The sequence below is a fragment of the Oryza brachyantha genome, chromosome 12 (genome assembly GCF_000231095.2).
Source record: "Oryza brachyantha chromosome 12, ObraRS2, whole genome shotgun sequence".
Lineage (NCBI taxonomy): Eukaryota > Viridiplantae > Streptophyta > Magnoliopsida > Poales > Poaceae > Oryza > Oryza brachyantha.
Window position 1 is genome coordinate 15,462,169 of NC_023174.2, and position 17,009 is coordinate 15,479,177.

At 40.2% G+C, this 17,009-nt stretch overlaps 2 protein-coding genes across 3 annotated transcripts; one reads left to right on the forward strand and one right to left on the reverse strand.

The window, feature by feature from the left end:
• Positions 1-284: 284 nt before the first annotated feature.
• On the reverse strand, positions 285-7,237 carry LOC102709334 (protein tesmin/TSO1-like CXC 2). 2 transcript variants are annotated; one of them, XM_040529776.1, is made up of 11 exons: positions 7,024-7,237; positions 5,779-5,948; positions 4,989-5,691; positions 4,195-4,601; positions 4,042-4,113; positions 2,518-2,695; positions 2,223-2,318; positions 2,075-2,141; positions 1,348-1,516; positions 869-1,259; positions 285-745 (listed from the first exon to the last, which is right to left on the reverse strand). In XM_040529776.1, the coding sequence occupies exons 1-10, from the start codon at positions 7,108-7,110 to the stop codon at positions 893-895; spliced, it is 2,316 nt and encodes a 771-aa protein (XP_040385710.1). In that variant the 5' UTR covers positions 7,111-7,237; the 3' UTR covers positions 285-745; positions 869-892. The 2 variants fall into 2 exon arrangements, with proteins under 2 accessions (XP_040385710.1, XP_040385709.1); XM_040529775.1 differs by having other exon boundaries at positions 285-777.
• Positions 7,238-10,475: 3,238 nt separating this feature from the next.
• Positions 10,476-16,347, forward strand: LOC102709618 (methylcrotonoyl-CoA carboxylase subunit alpha, mitochondrial). Its single transcript, XM_015842873.2, has 16 exons — positions 10,476-10,932; positions 11,483-11,604; positions 11,688-11,835; positions 12,134-12,271; positions 12,371-12,466; positions 12,553-12,612; positions 12,745-12,837; positions 13,209-13,320; positions 14,001-14,105; positions 14,183-14,319; positions 14,765-14,990; positions 15,072-15,235; positions 15,363-15,476; positions 15,574-15,816; positions 15,894-15,989; positions 16,198-16,347. Exons 1-16 carry the CDS (start codon positions 10,597-10,599, stop codon positions 16,213-16,215), a joined length of 2,208 nt encoding a protein of 735 aa, XP_015698359.2. The 5' UTR covers positions 10,476-10,596; the 3' UTR covers positions 16,216-16,347.
• Positions 16,348-17,009: the final 662 nt, after the last annotated feature.

Here is a 17,009-nt window from a genome sequence, read left to right on the forward strand (position 1 = left end):
TGCAAATACTAAGAGTCAACTCTAAACTATTATCATACATAACAACTGGTTTTCTCTCTCATTCATTGTTTTTCTCTGTATCAACAAATTTACATACATGACATTAAGAGTCAGCTAATAAACACCGTTATACGTGCCCTAAGATGGAGAAGACAACATGAAGATTCTCTTCTGCACATAATTCCAGTTTTGATATAATATCTACAGGATAAAAATATCGCACAAGCAAGTTCTCGATCCATATGGTCAAGTTCATTGACAGACACATACACATACAACTGGATTTTAAACAGAATTGTTTCATAAGTAAAAATAACTGCATGTTCTCAATTACATAAAGTTTTGGAGTACATAAAAAGTTTTAACAGCTTGATCCCAAATACATAGATGACATCCATAAAAAGTGGTACATAGAAGATAGATGTCTTTCATACAAATCATGAAATGGTACATACGAACAGGGATGGGCAACTCAACAATGACAACGTCGACGAGTCTGGAAATGATTATTAGCACACCTCCCAATCACAGGAGGCTCTCCAGGGGCGTAATTTGAACAGCTTCATAGGTGTACACTTACTGGATTATTATTCAGCGTTCCACATTTGCACTCTCGAGAAAGCATGGGATAACTTCAGCCTCTGAACAGAACTGCCGAAACAAAACTCCCTTGGTTCATCATCAAACTCTAGAGGATGATAGAACCAACTGTGATGCAGACTGAGGTATTGGTGATCTTGGTCCTCTGTGGAAATCATAAATTAACAAGGATATAGCCTACACGAGCATAGGTGGTTACTTAGATGAGCAGAGAATGGACATAACATTGTCATCGAACAAAGGGCAATGGGAAAAAGAGATGTTTTACCTCAAGCACTCAATTTTGCTGTGTTCAAGGAGCTAGCGAACTAGCGTTTGGATCCACGTTAGTTAGGTCGCCACCAAGAGAAGGGAATGAAGGAATGGACTTCAGAATCAACTTTCTGCCGCTCTTGCAGATTGGAGACAATCCAGTACCAATGCGAGGGGGAGAGACCCTCTTTTTATTAGGTGACACAACCTTGACAGAAGTTTGAGGAGATGATTCCCCTTTTAGGGTATTTGATGTACCATCCCCAAGCATCATTTCTGCATAGCTTTCAAATGGAGAGAGTAGAATGTCAGACTTCAGGGGTCCTTCAAGTCGAGACGAATATCCACCTAGCTTCGTAGATGATCGTGGCTTCTTGGAGCTCAAAGGTGGAAGAGGAACCAAGGGTCTAGGAAGAGAGTTATAAGAAAAAAAACTGACATTTTAGCACTATACATAAGAGATTGAATTCATAAAAACATATGTCTGAGGCATACCTGCAATCTACAACCAAAGGTGTTGTCAGTACGCTCTCAGGAGGAGTAAGATTGGTAGTATCTTGATAGATAACAAGCTGTTTATCATTATCAATGGTTTCTTCTTTAACACCTCCATTCTTGTCTTCGGATCCACGCTTAGCTTCCTCCATGCTTAATATTGAAACTCCTTCAATGGAAAAAAAGTAATACTTATAAATGATATAGTTTAGGAAGTATTATGCTACACAAAAATTGTGAACTTCCTCTACTAACATTGGTTATTATTATTATTTTTACCCACCTGGCAGAAGTTTGAGATGATTCCCCTTCTAGGGTATTTGATAGACCATACCCAAGAATAATTTAGTCTTTTGCGGGTATAATTTAAGTTGGCATTGATGCAAACTCCAAAATTAAGCAACTTCACCAATTTCTACATTGACCAAAGCTCTACCAAAATATTGCCTAGGAAATACATTTTCATGTAGAATAGTAACATGCAAAATAGTAGAAGATTTATAGTACCCTCCTGTATTAAATTTAATTACAAGTTGAAATATCAAACTTGAACTCCCAAAATACATAGTGAGTGAAATTTTCAGGCAATTATTATTGACCTAAAGAACTCCCTAACCCTTTTTTGAAATTGGTACATTGTGAAATAGCACAGGTGCAACTATTATCGCTTAAGTACTCAATGCAGTTTGCATATTTATAAAATTGAGGCTGTCAAGATGAAGCTTACCCTCTCTCCTCCCAAAAGCATTCTTACAGCCCTCACATCGGCAAGTCACAGAGCATCCAACACCACCCTTAATTAAAAAAGTGAGAGTGAGATTAATGCAGAGGGGCTAAGGAACAATGAAATCATGACCATATCTAAGAGCTAGGACCTGATAACATTCGCAGTATTTTTTCAGGCAAGATGATTTCTTGCAATTGCAGCCTCTTTTGTGACGAGCAGAAGCAGGAGTTTTGTTAGAGTCGTCCTACAAAATGAAATGAATGAATGAATAATTGAATGATATAAGCAGTAGCAGGTAGTAGAAAGAAAGTAAAACAAACAAATAATTGAATGATATGAGCAGTAGCAAGTAGTAGAAAGAAAGTAAAAACAAACAAATAATTGAATGCTATGAGCAGTAGCAAGTAGTAGAAAGAAAGTAAAATAAACAGAGTGGCTCTTACAGCTATTTCCTGACCAGGCTCAGTGCGGATTACTTTAGGAGCAAATGCAAGTGGATTACGAGATTCAATCTGCTCTCGGGTAGATAGAACTGTTTCCATGTTGCTAGGCTTATTCAGACAACCTTGACATGAACAAGGTTCTGAACAAAAGACACCAGCATGAAAACACTCGCAGTACCTGCATGACAAATGTTAACAAGAACATTATATTAGAGATGATGCTTGATAGAACACATTCCAACAAGATGGAACTTCTCCAGAAATATCTTACAAATAACAGGTGAAAACTTTTCAAATGAGCAATACTAAAAAAAGATTCCAAAACATCTTAAATAGTTCTTATTTTCTAATGCTGGCTTAATAGGGTTGCTATACCGGAACCAAGAGAACCTTAACATGCTGCAAGTGCATGTCATCCACAAGATCAAATTTCATGTATCAATATCAAGCCCAACGTACTGGTGATGTCAGCAGAATGGTCCACACAAACTCAAGTGATTGCACTCTTTAGTATTTAACCATGCCTAGGAAAACAAGCAAAATGGTGTTGTTCCACACACATAACATCATCTCTCTGCAACTTGCTCATATTGAATTGTCCCCATCATATTAATTCATTACCATCAATTTTGTTGTGCATGTGTGAATGGCAGCAAGACAATGGTGGGTCTCAACCACATTAAGAAAACTGACAAACCTAGAGAGTTATCGCTTTCTTTTGCAACAATGCTATAGTAGGCATAGTGGGTATTACCATTTCCCAACTGTGCGGTATTTAAAATCATGTCATGTTCTATCAATTCAATGATTCATCAATCAAAACATTGAGCAACAGGGCATTAAATTGTTTTTCTTGATTTTTCACTTCAGACTACCCATTCTCCCATGCTACCAGCTAGATCGGGTCTATTTCGGTTTACAAACTATATCCAACTGAAAACTCTGTCATCTTGTGCATCGTGACAAAAGCTTTTCTTATCCTTCTATAAGAATTGGTACAGCTCCTACCATATTCTGAAAGGATTCTAGTTCCTTTCCAAAACTCCTATTTTTTTCAATTTTTTGTTACAACGCTACTTGCAAACATCTTTTTTGGAGGCATGACAGCAGACTATTTAAATGTTAACATAGTTAACTAGATTCCATGGAGATGTACACTGTACACAGCCCCAACAACTAGCACAGGAGCAAAATGTTGACATCAACAAGTTCAAGAATGTGCAATAGTTAAGGATATAATGCTGTAAGGAAACCTAACGCGTACATCAAAGCAATTACTTTCTATTAACACTCCACCCAAAACTTGGAGCGCCTGATACACCATATAAGTTGATCTTGCAACTCCTACTTTGCAAACAGGGAAAAAACATGGATATGTTCACCCTAAACTTCAAGCACTATCAAATAGCTTGATACCTTAGAACAACCAAAATCTTAACAAATTATCATTGTAAATTAACCTTGTTGGCTTGTTGCATAACACTAGGGGAAACAATTGAGAAGAAAAGGTGTAGGACGACTTACAGTTTCAAGCATTTTGACTTCTTACAGCTACAACGCTTGCATGACGTGCTATCACCATTATCAAACTTGTGTCTGCATAAGTACAATTGCATTTCATGATTTGTCCAGGGAAATGGTTCTGATGGCCTGTAAGAATGGGCATAGACAAAGTACCTTTTCTTCTTGGGGCTACCCTGACTACACTCATCAACATATGCAACCACGGCTGTCTGAGAAGAATCATCATTTACAGTATGTGGATCGGCTGTTGGTGGAGAAGAACCAACAGCAGATGGAGCATTGCTGGCTTGATTTAAAGAAAATTCAGTGTCATTACGAAGAGCTGTTTTATCCTTTGGAACTGCAGCAAGGGCATTCAAATGCAAGCCAATACCAGGCAATGCACATGGAGGGGTTCTCAGAGTCTTTAGGTTGTTATCGCTAGAACTAGTTCTGCGTCTGGGGGTCGTTAAATTTGAAGAATGACGAACTGAGGTGTTCTTTACACCTTTATTAGCAGCCCCAGCCTTTTCATTGAAAAGGCAACGCCTACGCATGCCTCGCAAATTCTGTGATGACACCTGCGAAAACAAGACAGATTATTTATTTAGTTTATTACCACAGCCCATAAGGATAAACATTGATACTTCAATTCAGATTAGCAATAGATTTCAATGGCAGGAAATATATATATGAAGAATAGATTTATTTATATGTAAAAAAGGATTGTTGTGTAGTAGAGTTATGAATTCTAATAACAAGATTGTTAAAATATGAATATAAGATTATCAAAGTGAGTGCAGCATAATAGAAAAAAGTGCATCAATAAAAGACCTTTGTTTGCTAAATTGCTATTGACATTTAATTTCAATCTCTTAGCATTTTACGTGTACATACACTGTTACATTTATCAACAAAACCAGCAAGTGAATATATATACAATCTTGGATAGTAGCAAGAATACATACATTTTGGTCCAGTGGCATGTAATCGCTGGGCTCGTTGAGCTTGTTACCGATTTGATCATTAGGCAGCAACTGACTTTGACAAGCACCAGGGATCATTTGGGGGGTATAATCTGTTGCAGACCCTTCAACTGTACCAGCCCAGTAAAGGTGAGGATCAGGTGCAGAATTTTGGATGTAAGAGCCACTTGAACCATCAGTCAACAAGGATTCACAGTAGACATTATCTGCTCCTAGTGTCTCATTCACTAAATGTGTTTCTGACTCAAATGGTGGAGTTAATCTCAGCATATCACTATTTGATTGATGTGCAATCATGTAACCCCCATCAAATGACCCAAGTTCATCCTTGTGTTGTTCAGACAGTTGGTTTTCACAAGCATTATTTCCTGAATGTAATGAGTCCATTTTTTCTGGTCCACTCTGATCAAGTAGGACAAATTCTAAATCTGTGTGGTCTTGCTCCCTAGTAGGATCCTTTTTACCATCAGTATTTTGATCCTTATCACTTTCTGCACTGTCACTACAAAGCTGGATGGATTGAGATGATTTATTTGAATTTGATTCATTAAGGTAACACGTGATACTGCAATTTTCTGAAACAATGTTTTTGCATCTGATCATTCTAATAGAGCTTGTAGCCCCTATTCGAGTTCTGACACTGTTAGGAGAGTGAGATTCTCGAGAAAGGTGAACAGAATCGTCCCTGGTTAATATGGAAATACATATAGACATATTAAGTAAAGCTTAGATGGACGAAATTATGAGCAGCTAGAAAAGAATATAAATTTACCTAATCAGCAGTTTAGATTCCTTCGCAGGATTGACATGTGGTGACGCAAAGATTGACGAAACAGGAGCCAAGTCTGATGACTTGAATAGTTGAACATTATGTGCTGAGTCTGAAGGCTTAGGTGGTGGTATAGGAGATAGACTATTGATGAAATTGAAGACAGGAGAGTCCTGTAGGTATGAAAAACGAATTAGAAAGTAGAATGGGCACTTCTATTTAACATTTGAAATAGAAGATCTTCATTTCACAGCAGTTTCATGCATATAAAGGTAAGCCTAGCTGCAAGCAGTAAAGCATTCTGGGCAATACTAAACCAAGCACCAACAAATGCAAGATTAGTAGGAAAATAAGTGGTTTCTTATAAGTAATGGACAGACCAATTTGATCATTTTCCCTATCTGGTTGCTTTTAAAGTCATACTCAAATAGCCCACAAAAACATTTTAATGCTTTGTTGTTAGAGAACCCATCAAGTACTTTGACCAGCCTAGATCAAGTAGCTATTGAGTCTATCAGGAAGTTCAGAAACGTTCCAGAATAACAACAGGAAGTGCAAGACACTGCAACCGAACCGAAATCGATCAAATCGGCGGGCATTGCAGTGAGGCACAGATCTAGGCAGTGGTTCCCTTACGCAGGCCCTCCATTTCGCAGCATCCCACAGCAGCAGCCGAGCCAAATCAATCCGCATTGCTGTGAGCCACGGATCTAAACAGTGCACTGGTTTCCCCCCAAACTAAAACCCTCCATGTCTTAGCATCTCTTACCAAAGTGTCCGGTGCTCTGGCAGGAAAACGAAACGGATGTTTCGGACAAGCAAAACCGGATCGAGACTTGGCTCTCAATCCCAATCCCTATCTAGCGGCGACCAGTGCTCGTGACCAGCTGAGGAGATCATGTGGTTGCAGACGAACCAAACCCCCCGCAACCTCAAACCTCTCCACCTAGAAAACCCCCTCCCATCGCCTCAAATCCAGCACGCGTCAAGCTCAACAATGGATGGATGAGCAAAACCCCTAACCCCACCACCAATCCGCCGAGCGAGCAAATCCAACACCCCTCCTCACACAAAAGAAAAATCAGAAAAAAAATCTAAAAAATAAAATAAGATAACCGGGAGCCCCAAATCGGCTCCCCTCCCATCCCCTCCCCCGCCGCCGACCCCCAAATCCCCACCCCCCATAAACCCCTCCCTTCTAAAACCAGCCACGGGGAGCAGCGACCGGTCGGAGCCAGCGAAAGGGACCTCGACGGCGGCGGCGGCGTCTGCGGCGCGTGGGGGCCTGTCCGGGGTGTCCATCTCCGGCGGCGGCCCCGCGGGGATCTCCCGCATCCGCCGCCTCCTCCTCCTCCTGCTGCTGCTCCACTAGCAGAGGAGGGTTTACTAGTACCGAACTGGGCCTTGGCTTCGCTTTGCACTGACAGGACACGGCTTCCGCATCCGCATCCGCTTCTCTTCGGAAGAGTCTCTCGTCCTAATTATACCATCGCCACCCACGAGGAGACTCGCGTGGTCGCCTTGTCTCTCGTGTGCGTTTTCGTGGGGAGGGGCGGCCATGGGCGGGAACCCCATTTTTTCGCGGGTGGGGCCCGGCTGTCAGTGGCATCGTCCACGCTGACAGGTGGGGTGTGCGCTGGGCTGCGCTCTTGGGCTCCTGGGCCTAGCTAGGGTATGTGTTGCGACTGAAATGGAATTTTTTTTCCCTTCTCTTGAAGAAGTTCGTTTGTGCGTCTCTCAGCTGTAGGCAGGCCGTTACTGGGCCATAGCGAGAAAGGCGATGGCCTAGAGTCCATGAAACCAAGGCCGCGTTTGTCCCCCCGGCTATTTAACTTAATTCTCTTATTTTTTACGTCCACGTTTTCCGAACCATTAAACGGTGTATTTTTTATAAAAGTTTTCTATAGAAAAGTTGTTTTCAAAAATCATAATATATATTTTATATTTTTATAGTTAATAATTAATTAAGCATATACTAATCTATTAGACTATTACTATATTTTCTGTGTCACATAAGTTAACTTATGTCCCTCTCTTGCCGAAAACAGCCCAAGGGGCTCTCAAACCATATATATATATATTTGTATAAGTAACGAGTCAAACCAAAGATACTAGGCTCATCAACCTAGGAGGGCAGACTATACGAGTCAAGGAGTGTGGTTTTCCTCCGATCGCTCCTGTAATTCTTGATTTATTCTTTTCAACGTCTCGCCATCTCCTCGTTCCTCTTTCACGAGACGCAGCCTGTAACGTGGGTGTCGATGCCAATAATGGAGGAGGGCTCATTTTGGTAGATTCCCAAGAAATTTATCTTTAATTTCATTGTTATGTAACGGATCCTCTTGAAATTCCCTCGTAACAAAGTTGTATATATGTCACTTCCTCATAACTTCTCCCCAACCCCCCTCCTTTCTTATCTCATCTTTCCTAAATCAGGAGCTTGTTATAGCTTGGCTTTCCTTTGTTCGCAAGATTCTCATTACTTGTTGTCAAAAGAAGGTGTTCAGCTATTATACATCAACAAATCAGCCTGGTTCTCGGCTCAATCCCTCATGTATGATTAATTTGACATCATTTAGTTTATCCTAGTACTAATGACTAATCTAAATTATATCTTTGCATCTATTCCTGAAATATGATATTCACTTCTCATATGTACGGCTGAAAATTTCTACGTTTGAAGGTAATTGGTTCCAGATTCTTTATTCTCTAATATCCACCTAATGTTCTTCTTTGCCATTAATATAAAATAATGTTGAAGCAAAGGACCCCAAAATTTATTCCATCCTAAGGCCTCCGAAATGCTAGGAACGACCCTTTGGTTGAGTCTGGTTTTTGTCCCACGACCATAAAATTGTGTATAAAATCTCTCTCGTCTATGAATACCGAAGAATTTTATCTCCCTCTGTGGATCGCAAGGTGGCTTTGTTTCGACTAACATGGTGTTTATGGGGCACACTGGGGATGAAAATAGAGCAAATAGTTTTTGTCCACTCTGAAGAAAAATGAATACGGATATAATTCAGAGCGGATGGTTCTCAACAGTCCAGGTGTGAATACATGACTTTTCCGGATATGAATATGAATAAGGTGGGGTTGTTTCTGATGGAGATGGAAGGTAATTCCATCTGGTTATAATAGTTGCTGGAGTTTATGTGCCTGTTTTGAGGTTAAAGGACATGAATTAAACTTGCAACATAGTTGAGGGAGGGAAATATACTTTTTCCTCTTATTGGATTGACTAAATTAGACTGTGTTTAGTACGCTACAATTTAACAAAATGCTCCCTCTCTCTAACAGTACAAGGAAACTTGAAGCTTTTGGAGGGATTAAGGTTGAGGAGATATAGGGTTTTCGTAGAGCCAAATCATCAAAAATATATTTAAGTGGATACATGAAACAAGTGTCCTCAATGTACAATTTCACTTCATAATTTCAAAGGCTAACATATCACTTAAATTATGCATCTAAATAATCAGTAGGAGTTAATTAAATATGTGGTGATAAAACGAATTGTTGTCAGTAGATGTTTCAATCCAGTTTTATGTTGTAGATAACTGTATACACTAAGTTTATCCCCATAAAACTCATCTCCGTAAAACTCAGATCCTCTCTTTCATAAAAAAATATATGTGCCATGTTTGTATATGTAGCATGCCATTTAAGGAGTTCAAAACCCCCAATTGAGACCAGCATAATACAATTATCCTCTACTTTATCTATTTCCAATGCATTTATTTTTTTGTTTTCTCAAACTCTAATACAATAACTCCTCAAAAATAAATTTATTTTAGGACAAGCCAGATAGTAAAAAATGACCTTATTTTAGAATGCAAGTAGTTACAGCGTACTTTAGAGCAGGTATAATAGTAGACTATAAGCCAGCTATAAGTATATTTTAATGTGATAAGAGAGGAAAGAAAAATGCAAGCTATACAACACGGACTCCAATATATATGTGTCATCAATATATATGTGTATGACAGGTAAGACCGTATATTAGTTTTATAGTATATGACTATTATATAAATTGGCTATTAAGTTAGCCATAGACAATTTATACTGTCTCCATCCCGAAATAAGATCATTTTTCAGTTTTTTTGATACTTTGACTCTTCGTCTTATTTGAAATTTTTTCGCGATTAATATTTTTATTCTTACTGGCCGATAAAACATGAATAGTTTTATGCGTGACTAATTTTTTTAATTTTTTATATAATTTTTTTAAATAAGACGAATGATCAAACGTTGGACATGAAAAACGAAAAATAAGGTTATTATGGAACGGAGGTAGTATCTAGCTGTTGGCTATACTATTGAACTTGAACTTGCTCTAGTAGACACGAGGGGCCGTCCGCAACCGACCAACGAGCGTAAATTTTCTCTCTCTTTTTTCGTACGCACATTTCCCAAGCTAATAAATGGTATATTTTTTTAAAAAAATTATATGAATGTTGTTTGAAAAAAATTAGACTAACCATTTTTCAAGTTTACAAAAACTAATACTCAGTTAATCATGAGTTTTACGTGCGGCTGATTAGACCGGTTGCTTGGTCGGCTTAGAACGCGCCCGAGGCGTATATGTCGAGCCCAGACAGGTGGGCCCACGCCAAGTCAGCCAAACCGTACACCCCCATCCAACTCCGACGTCGCCGGAGGAGGAAGAGCCGTCGGGGACTTGCACACTCCCCTCCCCGACCAGTCACCGCCCTTATCCCATCGCTTCCCACCAAAAACCAAAACAAAATAAAACCACTTCTCGCTCGTCGAACACGCGGCTCACCAACCCATCGCCGCTCCCTCCACCTCGCGCCCCGCCCCATGGCCTCCCGCCTCCTCCGCCCCCGCCGCGGCTGGAGCGCCGCCCCGGGGCCCCTGCTCCTCCTCTCGCGGCTCCTCTCGTCCTCCTCCTCCGAGGCGGAGGCGGCGGCGGTGGAGAAGGTGCTGGTGGCGAACAGGGGGGAGATCGCGTGCAGGGTGATGCGGACGGCGCGGAGGCTCGGGATCCCCACGGTGGCCGTCTACAGCGACGCCGACCGCGGGGCGCTCCACGTGCGGGCCGCCGACGAGGCCGTGCGCCTCGGCCCGCCGCCCGCCAGGGAGAGCTACCTCAACGCCGCCGCCATCGTCGACGCCGCTCTCCGCACCGGCGCCAAGGTCCGCCTGTTTCCCCACCCCCCGCCACCGCAGCTCGGTTAGCTGCTTGAATCCTGCCGCAGCGGCGCTGATTAGTTAGCATTGCAGCCATCTCCCTTTGCTCTGCGCCACTGTCTCTGTGTGAGTGTGACTGTACCTATCCCGTGGCCTTGGCCTTCATGCTAGGTGGCATTAGTCAGTAGGTAGCTACTATGTGAAGCTTTGTCGTTCCCGATCGGTCACTTGATTTGCTTCTGAGTCGCACCGAAGGAATAGTGAATGATAGGATCACATTTTGCCATTTTGGTATGGACCCTATATGGTTGCAGAATACAGAGCTATCAGAAATTCAGAATTGTTCAGCTCTGGCCATTTCAGCCCTCTTCACCGAATTATTTGTTGTGCGCCCTGAAAGATACATTTTCTCAAATAAATAAAAAAAGAAATCTTCTACTGCATTGTTTGGCTCCTGCTTCTGTATTGCTGCATATGTTTGTCTGAGGCGTGTCATGATGGCGATGTGGATACTTTTGAATTCTGAAAAACATATGTTTGTATGTATTTATTGTAGGCTATCCACCCAGGATATGGTTTTCTTTCAGAGAGCGCAGATTTTGCACAGCTTTGTAAAGCTGAGGGGCTTACATTCATTGGACCACCGCCTTCTGCTATCCGAGACATGGGTGATAAGAGGTAAATATGTTCTTCATTTGATGCGCTTGTATGTTTCCTCCTTTATGGGACAATGTGTTCTAAGGAAGCTATGTGAAAATTAGTGCTTCTAAGAGGATTATGGGTGCTGCTGGAGTACCACTCGTTCCAGGTTACCATGGGGCTGAACAAGATATTGAGCTATTAAAACTCGAAGCTGATAAGATTGGGTATCCAGTTTTGATCAAACCCACACATGGTGGAGGAGGCAAGGTATAACTGAAATATACTGCACACTGGACATGTTTGTCGCATTTAGCTGCATATGTTTTTTTTTATTTCTTAGTTATCTGTTTTCATTTCCTATTTTATTGAGAGAAGCTCCCAGGGTAGTTGATTTGAGCATATACCGTTATGGCCATATGAAGCACATTCCTATATAATTATATGCTCTCTTCTCACGTATTTGTTTACTGCATGACCCATTTTACTAGTGCATTTATAACGTCTCTTGTACACATTAGTCTTTTCTCACTTCATCCTGCTTTGTTTTGATCTTTGCCTTCTTAAGGGGATGAGAATAGTTCAAAGGCCTGAGGACTTTGTGGATTCTGTACTGAGTGCTCAACGAGAAGCTGCAGCATCATTTGGCATAAACACACTGCTGGTCGAAAAGTACATTACTCAACCCAGACATATAGAAGTCCAGGTAATATTCAAGGATTTCAGTACGGCAATAGTCATTTTTGAATCATATACTTGCAGTGGCTCTCTGTTGTTTTGTGTGACACCATTGCTATGTGTGAAGATATTTGGAGATCAACATGGAAATGTGATTCACCTCTATGAGAGAGATTGCAGTCTACAAAGAAGGCACCAGAAAATTATTGAGGAAGCTCCAGCTGTAAGGCTTTATTACTTGTCAATGTCCTAGGTTTTGCATTGAGTAAAATAAAAAACTTCAGCTTTCTGTCTATATATGCTTTGCAGCCAAATGTGACAGCTAAGTTTCGTTCTCATATTGGTGAAGCTGCTGTATCAGCTGCAAAGGTGACATGCTTGACAATTCTACTGAATATTGCATTCTGTGATTTAATACTGATTTCATAATTCCAGTTTCTGTTCCTTGCTGTTGTTTATAACTTGTGCACATGGTCACTTATTAGATTCTTTACGTTGAAGGCAGTTGGTTACTACAGTGCTGGAACAGTGGAATTTATTGTGGATACTCTTTCTGGAAACTTCTATTTTATGGAAATGAATACTCGACTCCAGGTACTATATTTATGATGATGATATAAGATGTTTGCATTTTTTTGGTATGCTACACTATCACAGACTAGGTTGATATTTTAAATGTCATCTGAACAATTGACTTTGAGCTTAGGTTTTGTAAGGTCAACTGCGACGGTTGTATTTTTGAGCAATGAATGACAAAAGAGATAAACCACCATGAGTAAAATTAATTAACTTGTGAAACACTCTCCAAACTTTCAGGTATCAGAAAAATAAATCAATATTTTTCAAAACCACACACACACACACAGGATTTTGTTTTATTTGTATATGGGTAGCCTATTAAGTATAAACTGGATGCGGTTATCTGAAGTATGAAAATACTTTATGTGGTAAATCTATATTTGAAGGTTGAACACCCAGTGACAGAGATGATAGTTGGCCAAGATCTTGTTGAGTGGCAAATACGAGTTGCAAATGGAGAGCGCCTACCATTATCTCAGGAGCAGGTTCCATTAAATGGTAATACTTGTCAGGATATTCATGATCTCATCCAGAAAGCGTTACAGATAATTTCTTAGTATTATGTTTTATCTCTTTGTTATTTGAATTTCCATTTCATTTTAGCATTATGTCATAGCCGTCTCATCTAGTTGTATTTCAGTTATTTTTTAAGGATCCAACCACTAATAGTTAATTTAACAGCAGTGTGCTCATTATCTACATTGCTATTGGAGCACATCATGGTGTGATTTAAGCATTACTTGCACTTGTTATACCTATTAAGCAGGTCCAATACAGTTAATGGATACTTCTACTGTTAAGTTTAATTGCTGATTTAGGCCACATAACAGGGATAGTTGGGCCAAATAATCACTTCTAGGTGGTTAACCATCCAAATAACTATTATGTAATCTTAGAATCTACATGAGTTTGCAAAATACACTTGCATAATGCATATTGCTATTGACTTCTCATAATGCCAGTAGTGCCCAAAAGAGACAAGAACTAAAGAAGAAACTGGCCATTCTCTGGGAGAGGATTGAATTCCTTTTGTTTACCTTCTAATAAACAACATGGGTGATAAATTAAGCTTCTCTTAATACATGAACTAATAAATTGGATGTCTAGATGAATGTCAGTTAGTTCTTCTAACGTTCTTAGATAGTTATATGGTTAACTATCACTATACATTGATTCAGGACACGCATTTGAAGCCCGAATATACGCAGAAAATGTTCCAAGGGGATTTCTACCTGCAACAGGAACCTTACACCACTACAGGCCAGTTCCCTCTACCACAACAGGTAAATTTTGGGGATACACTGCAGCATAATCTATTGCCAGCCATATGTCAGTATGTCATTGACATATTCTTTATCAGTAAGAGTTGAAACTGGAGTTGAAGAAGGAGATACTGTCAGCATGCATTATGATCCCATGATAGCCAAACTCGTGGTTTGGGGTGAAAGTCGCAATGCTGCGTTAGTCAAGCTAAAGAACTGCTTGTCAAACTTTCAGGTATATAAACCCCCATGACCTGATTAGACTTTTCTCAGGATGTCTTGTCTCTTCCTATTTTTTTGGGTTCTAAGTCCACTAGTCTCATATGCGTTGATGCAGTTCCACAAAGTGCAGGCCGACTTTCCAGATGTATATATAATAATGGATTCTAAAAGTTTAGTTCTTGCCTGGTCTGAATTTGTTTACTAGCCATGCAAAAATCAACAGGGCATGTTAAGAATTGCTATACCTCTGTTTTTTGTTGTCACTTACTAAATGTCACCATGAATCCTTGGTTCATTCTTACTAATAGCCCCTTGGAGATTGTCAAGAGATTTTATATTGCATTTACTCCTAATCAGTTGTGAAGAAAACATTTATTGAACTTTGGAAGCGAAAGATCTTGATCTGGTTATTTTGATAGTTCACTGTCTATATCATATTGTGTTTAATGGATAAACAGATTGCAGGTTTGCCGACCAATGTTGGTTTCCTTCAAGAACTTGCAGGTCATAGTGCCTTTGAAAAAGGCCTAGTTGAGACACACTTCATTGAACGATACCAAAATGATCTTTTGAGTACTTCTGCTCAAGCCTCGAGTGTAGCACATGAAGCAGCAGAGCTTGGTGCGATCTTGGCTGCTGCCTGCATTTGCCAGAAAGATCACATTTCCTCTGAAGTATCTCTTCGTACGTTATGTGCCTGTCCTTTTGATATGTCATGCAACATTTTGCTTATATGGACTGATAATGACATAATTTTGTTGGCAGGTGATAAGACACTTTCTGTGTGGTACACCCATCCACCTTTCAGGATGCATCACTTTGCCAAGCGTCTAATGGAATTTGAGTTGGATAGAGAACTTGGTGGGTCGAGTGATGATCTTCTTAAACTGTCGGTCACATATAGATCTGATGGCACCTACTTCATTGAGGTGATCTCACACACACAACATAGTGGCAGTTTCAATTAATGTACTTGTTGGCATTGGACACTACACTATTTAACTATGCTTGACCTGTTGATGAATATTCTTATTAATTGTGTTCGGCTGTGGCCAGTCTGAAGATGGCTCTTCTGGTTTGGATGTCAAAGTAGATAGCAGAGGTGACCATGACTTCCGGGTTGATGTTGGTGGCCTGCAAACAGATGTAACCCTAGCATTTTATTCAAAGGTAAATAAGATGCTTCCCTCTGGTGGTAGTGAGTGTATTCGTAAGTTACTCCTGAAAGCAACACCCTCCCTAAATTTCCTTCATCTGCTGCTTTCAGGACAATTGCAATCATATACACATCTGGCATGGGAAGCATCATCATCATTACAGACAGATGTTGAGAGCTGAGCAGTTACCTGACGACAGTTCTCAACCTAGCGCTTCCTCTGAGGCGAGGTCACATCCAAAGGGGAGTGTTTTGGCACCAATGGCAGGTCTGGTCGTAAAGGTTTTGCTTAAGGATGGTGCACGGGTGGAGGAAGGTCAGCCTGTGATGGTCATAGAAGCAATGAAGATGGAGGTCTGAATGAGCTTGCTGATGGTAGTTTCTATTTAAAAAAAACTGTTAAACTCACTATCTTTTACTCTTTTTCTCAGCATGTTGTGAAGGCGCCTCGTGCTGGATACGTGGAAGGGCTGAAGGCTACTGCTGGACAGCAAGTTTTTGACTCTAGTGTCCTTTTCACCGTGAAGGTATGTGGTGGCATGTTCTCAGTTTGCTCTCCTTTGTCACAACGAAGTACATGCTTACTGTAGTTTCATCGTAATTAAATATTTTTACAGTGCCAACCATTCTTCTTAAACGTCATTCAAACTTATAAGAAGATGACATATGTCACATACGCATAGTTGCTGTTATGCTGATCTCTCATCTGAACTTGACATGGTCCCAACTGTCCAGGAGACCAACACAAACTGAGAAACCCGGAGATCCATCACCTGTATAGCTCTCAATTCACAGACGCTTCATAAAGTTGACTGATGCTGCCGCCGTCCAGAAGGAAAGCAAGCAGATAAAGCAACAGTAGTTCGCAAAACCAACGCAAATAAGCAACACGAGTTCATTTGCGAGTAAAACATCTGATGAACTCGAGCCACCCCTTGTTGCAACTTCTTACTGTACAGTGTATATTACTGTGTCACATTGTACAATGACATGAACACAATTTAAACCTCATTTGATATTCCTCGCCAAGTAATAAATGTAGAATTTGAAATAATCCTAGTAATGAGAGCCTTCTTGGTAGGCTCCAACTTGTAAATTTAACTCATAGATTGGAGTCTGAACTGTTCTACGGATAGAACCCTGCTCCTTCCGTACTTCCGCTGGTCTCGTTACGTTCAAAATTTTTATGTAAATATAAAAAATTATAAGTCATGTTTAAAGTTTCTATAATAATAAAGTAGATCGCAAAAAATAAATTAATAATTATGTAAATTTCTTTTATTAAGACTAATTGCTAAATGTAGATCAAAAACAACAGCGTCAGGTAAAAAAGATTGGACTTTTTTAAGGTGGAGCTAAACTGTTCGGTTAGAATTCTGGCTCCAAAAGGTGGGTTAGGAAAAGTGGATATGGGAGCCGAAAACCTGTATAGATTGAATTAACCTTGACACGAACAGAGAGTTTTATTAAGAAACGTTATAAAGTGGATGGGCAGGCACGGCAAAGTTGACAAACGAGGCAGCTGAATTTGTGCGAATTATTTTTTA

Excerpts from the sequence above, each read along its gene's own strand:
- LOC102709618 (XM_015842873.2), top strand. The coding sequence starts at position 10,597 with ATGGCCTCCCGCCTCCTCCGCCCCCGCCGCGGCTGGAGCGCCGCCCCG. Across the intron at positions 14,106-14,182 it reads AGTTCCCTCTACCACAACAG|TAAGAGTTGAAACTGGAGTT; the intron begins GTAAATTTTGGG and ends ATTCTTTATCAG. Across the intron at positions 14,320-14,764 it reads ACTGCTTGTCAAACTTTCAG|ATTGCAGGTTTGCCGACCAA; the intron begins GTATATAAACCC and ends ATGGATAAACAG.
- LOC102709334 (XM_040529776.1), bottom strand. The coding sequence starts at position 7,110 with ATGCGGGAGATCCCCGCGGGGCCGCCGCCGGAGATGGACACCCCGGAC. Across the intron at positions 2,319-2,517 it reads AGCCTGGTCAGGAAATAGCT|GACGACTCTAACAAAACTCC; the intron begins GTAAGAGCCACT and ends TTCATTTTGTAG. Across the intron at positions 2,142-2,222 it reads AATACTGCGAATGTTATCAG|GGTGGTGTTGGATGCTCTGT; the intron begins GTCCTAGCTCTT and ends TTTTTAATTAAG.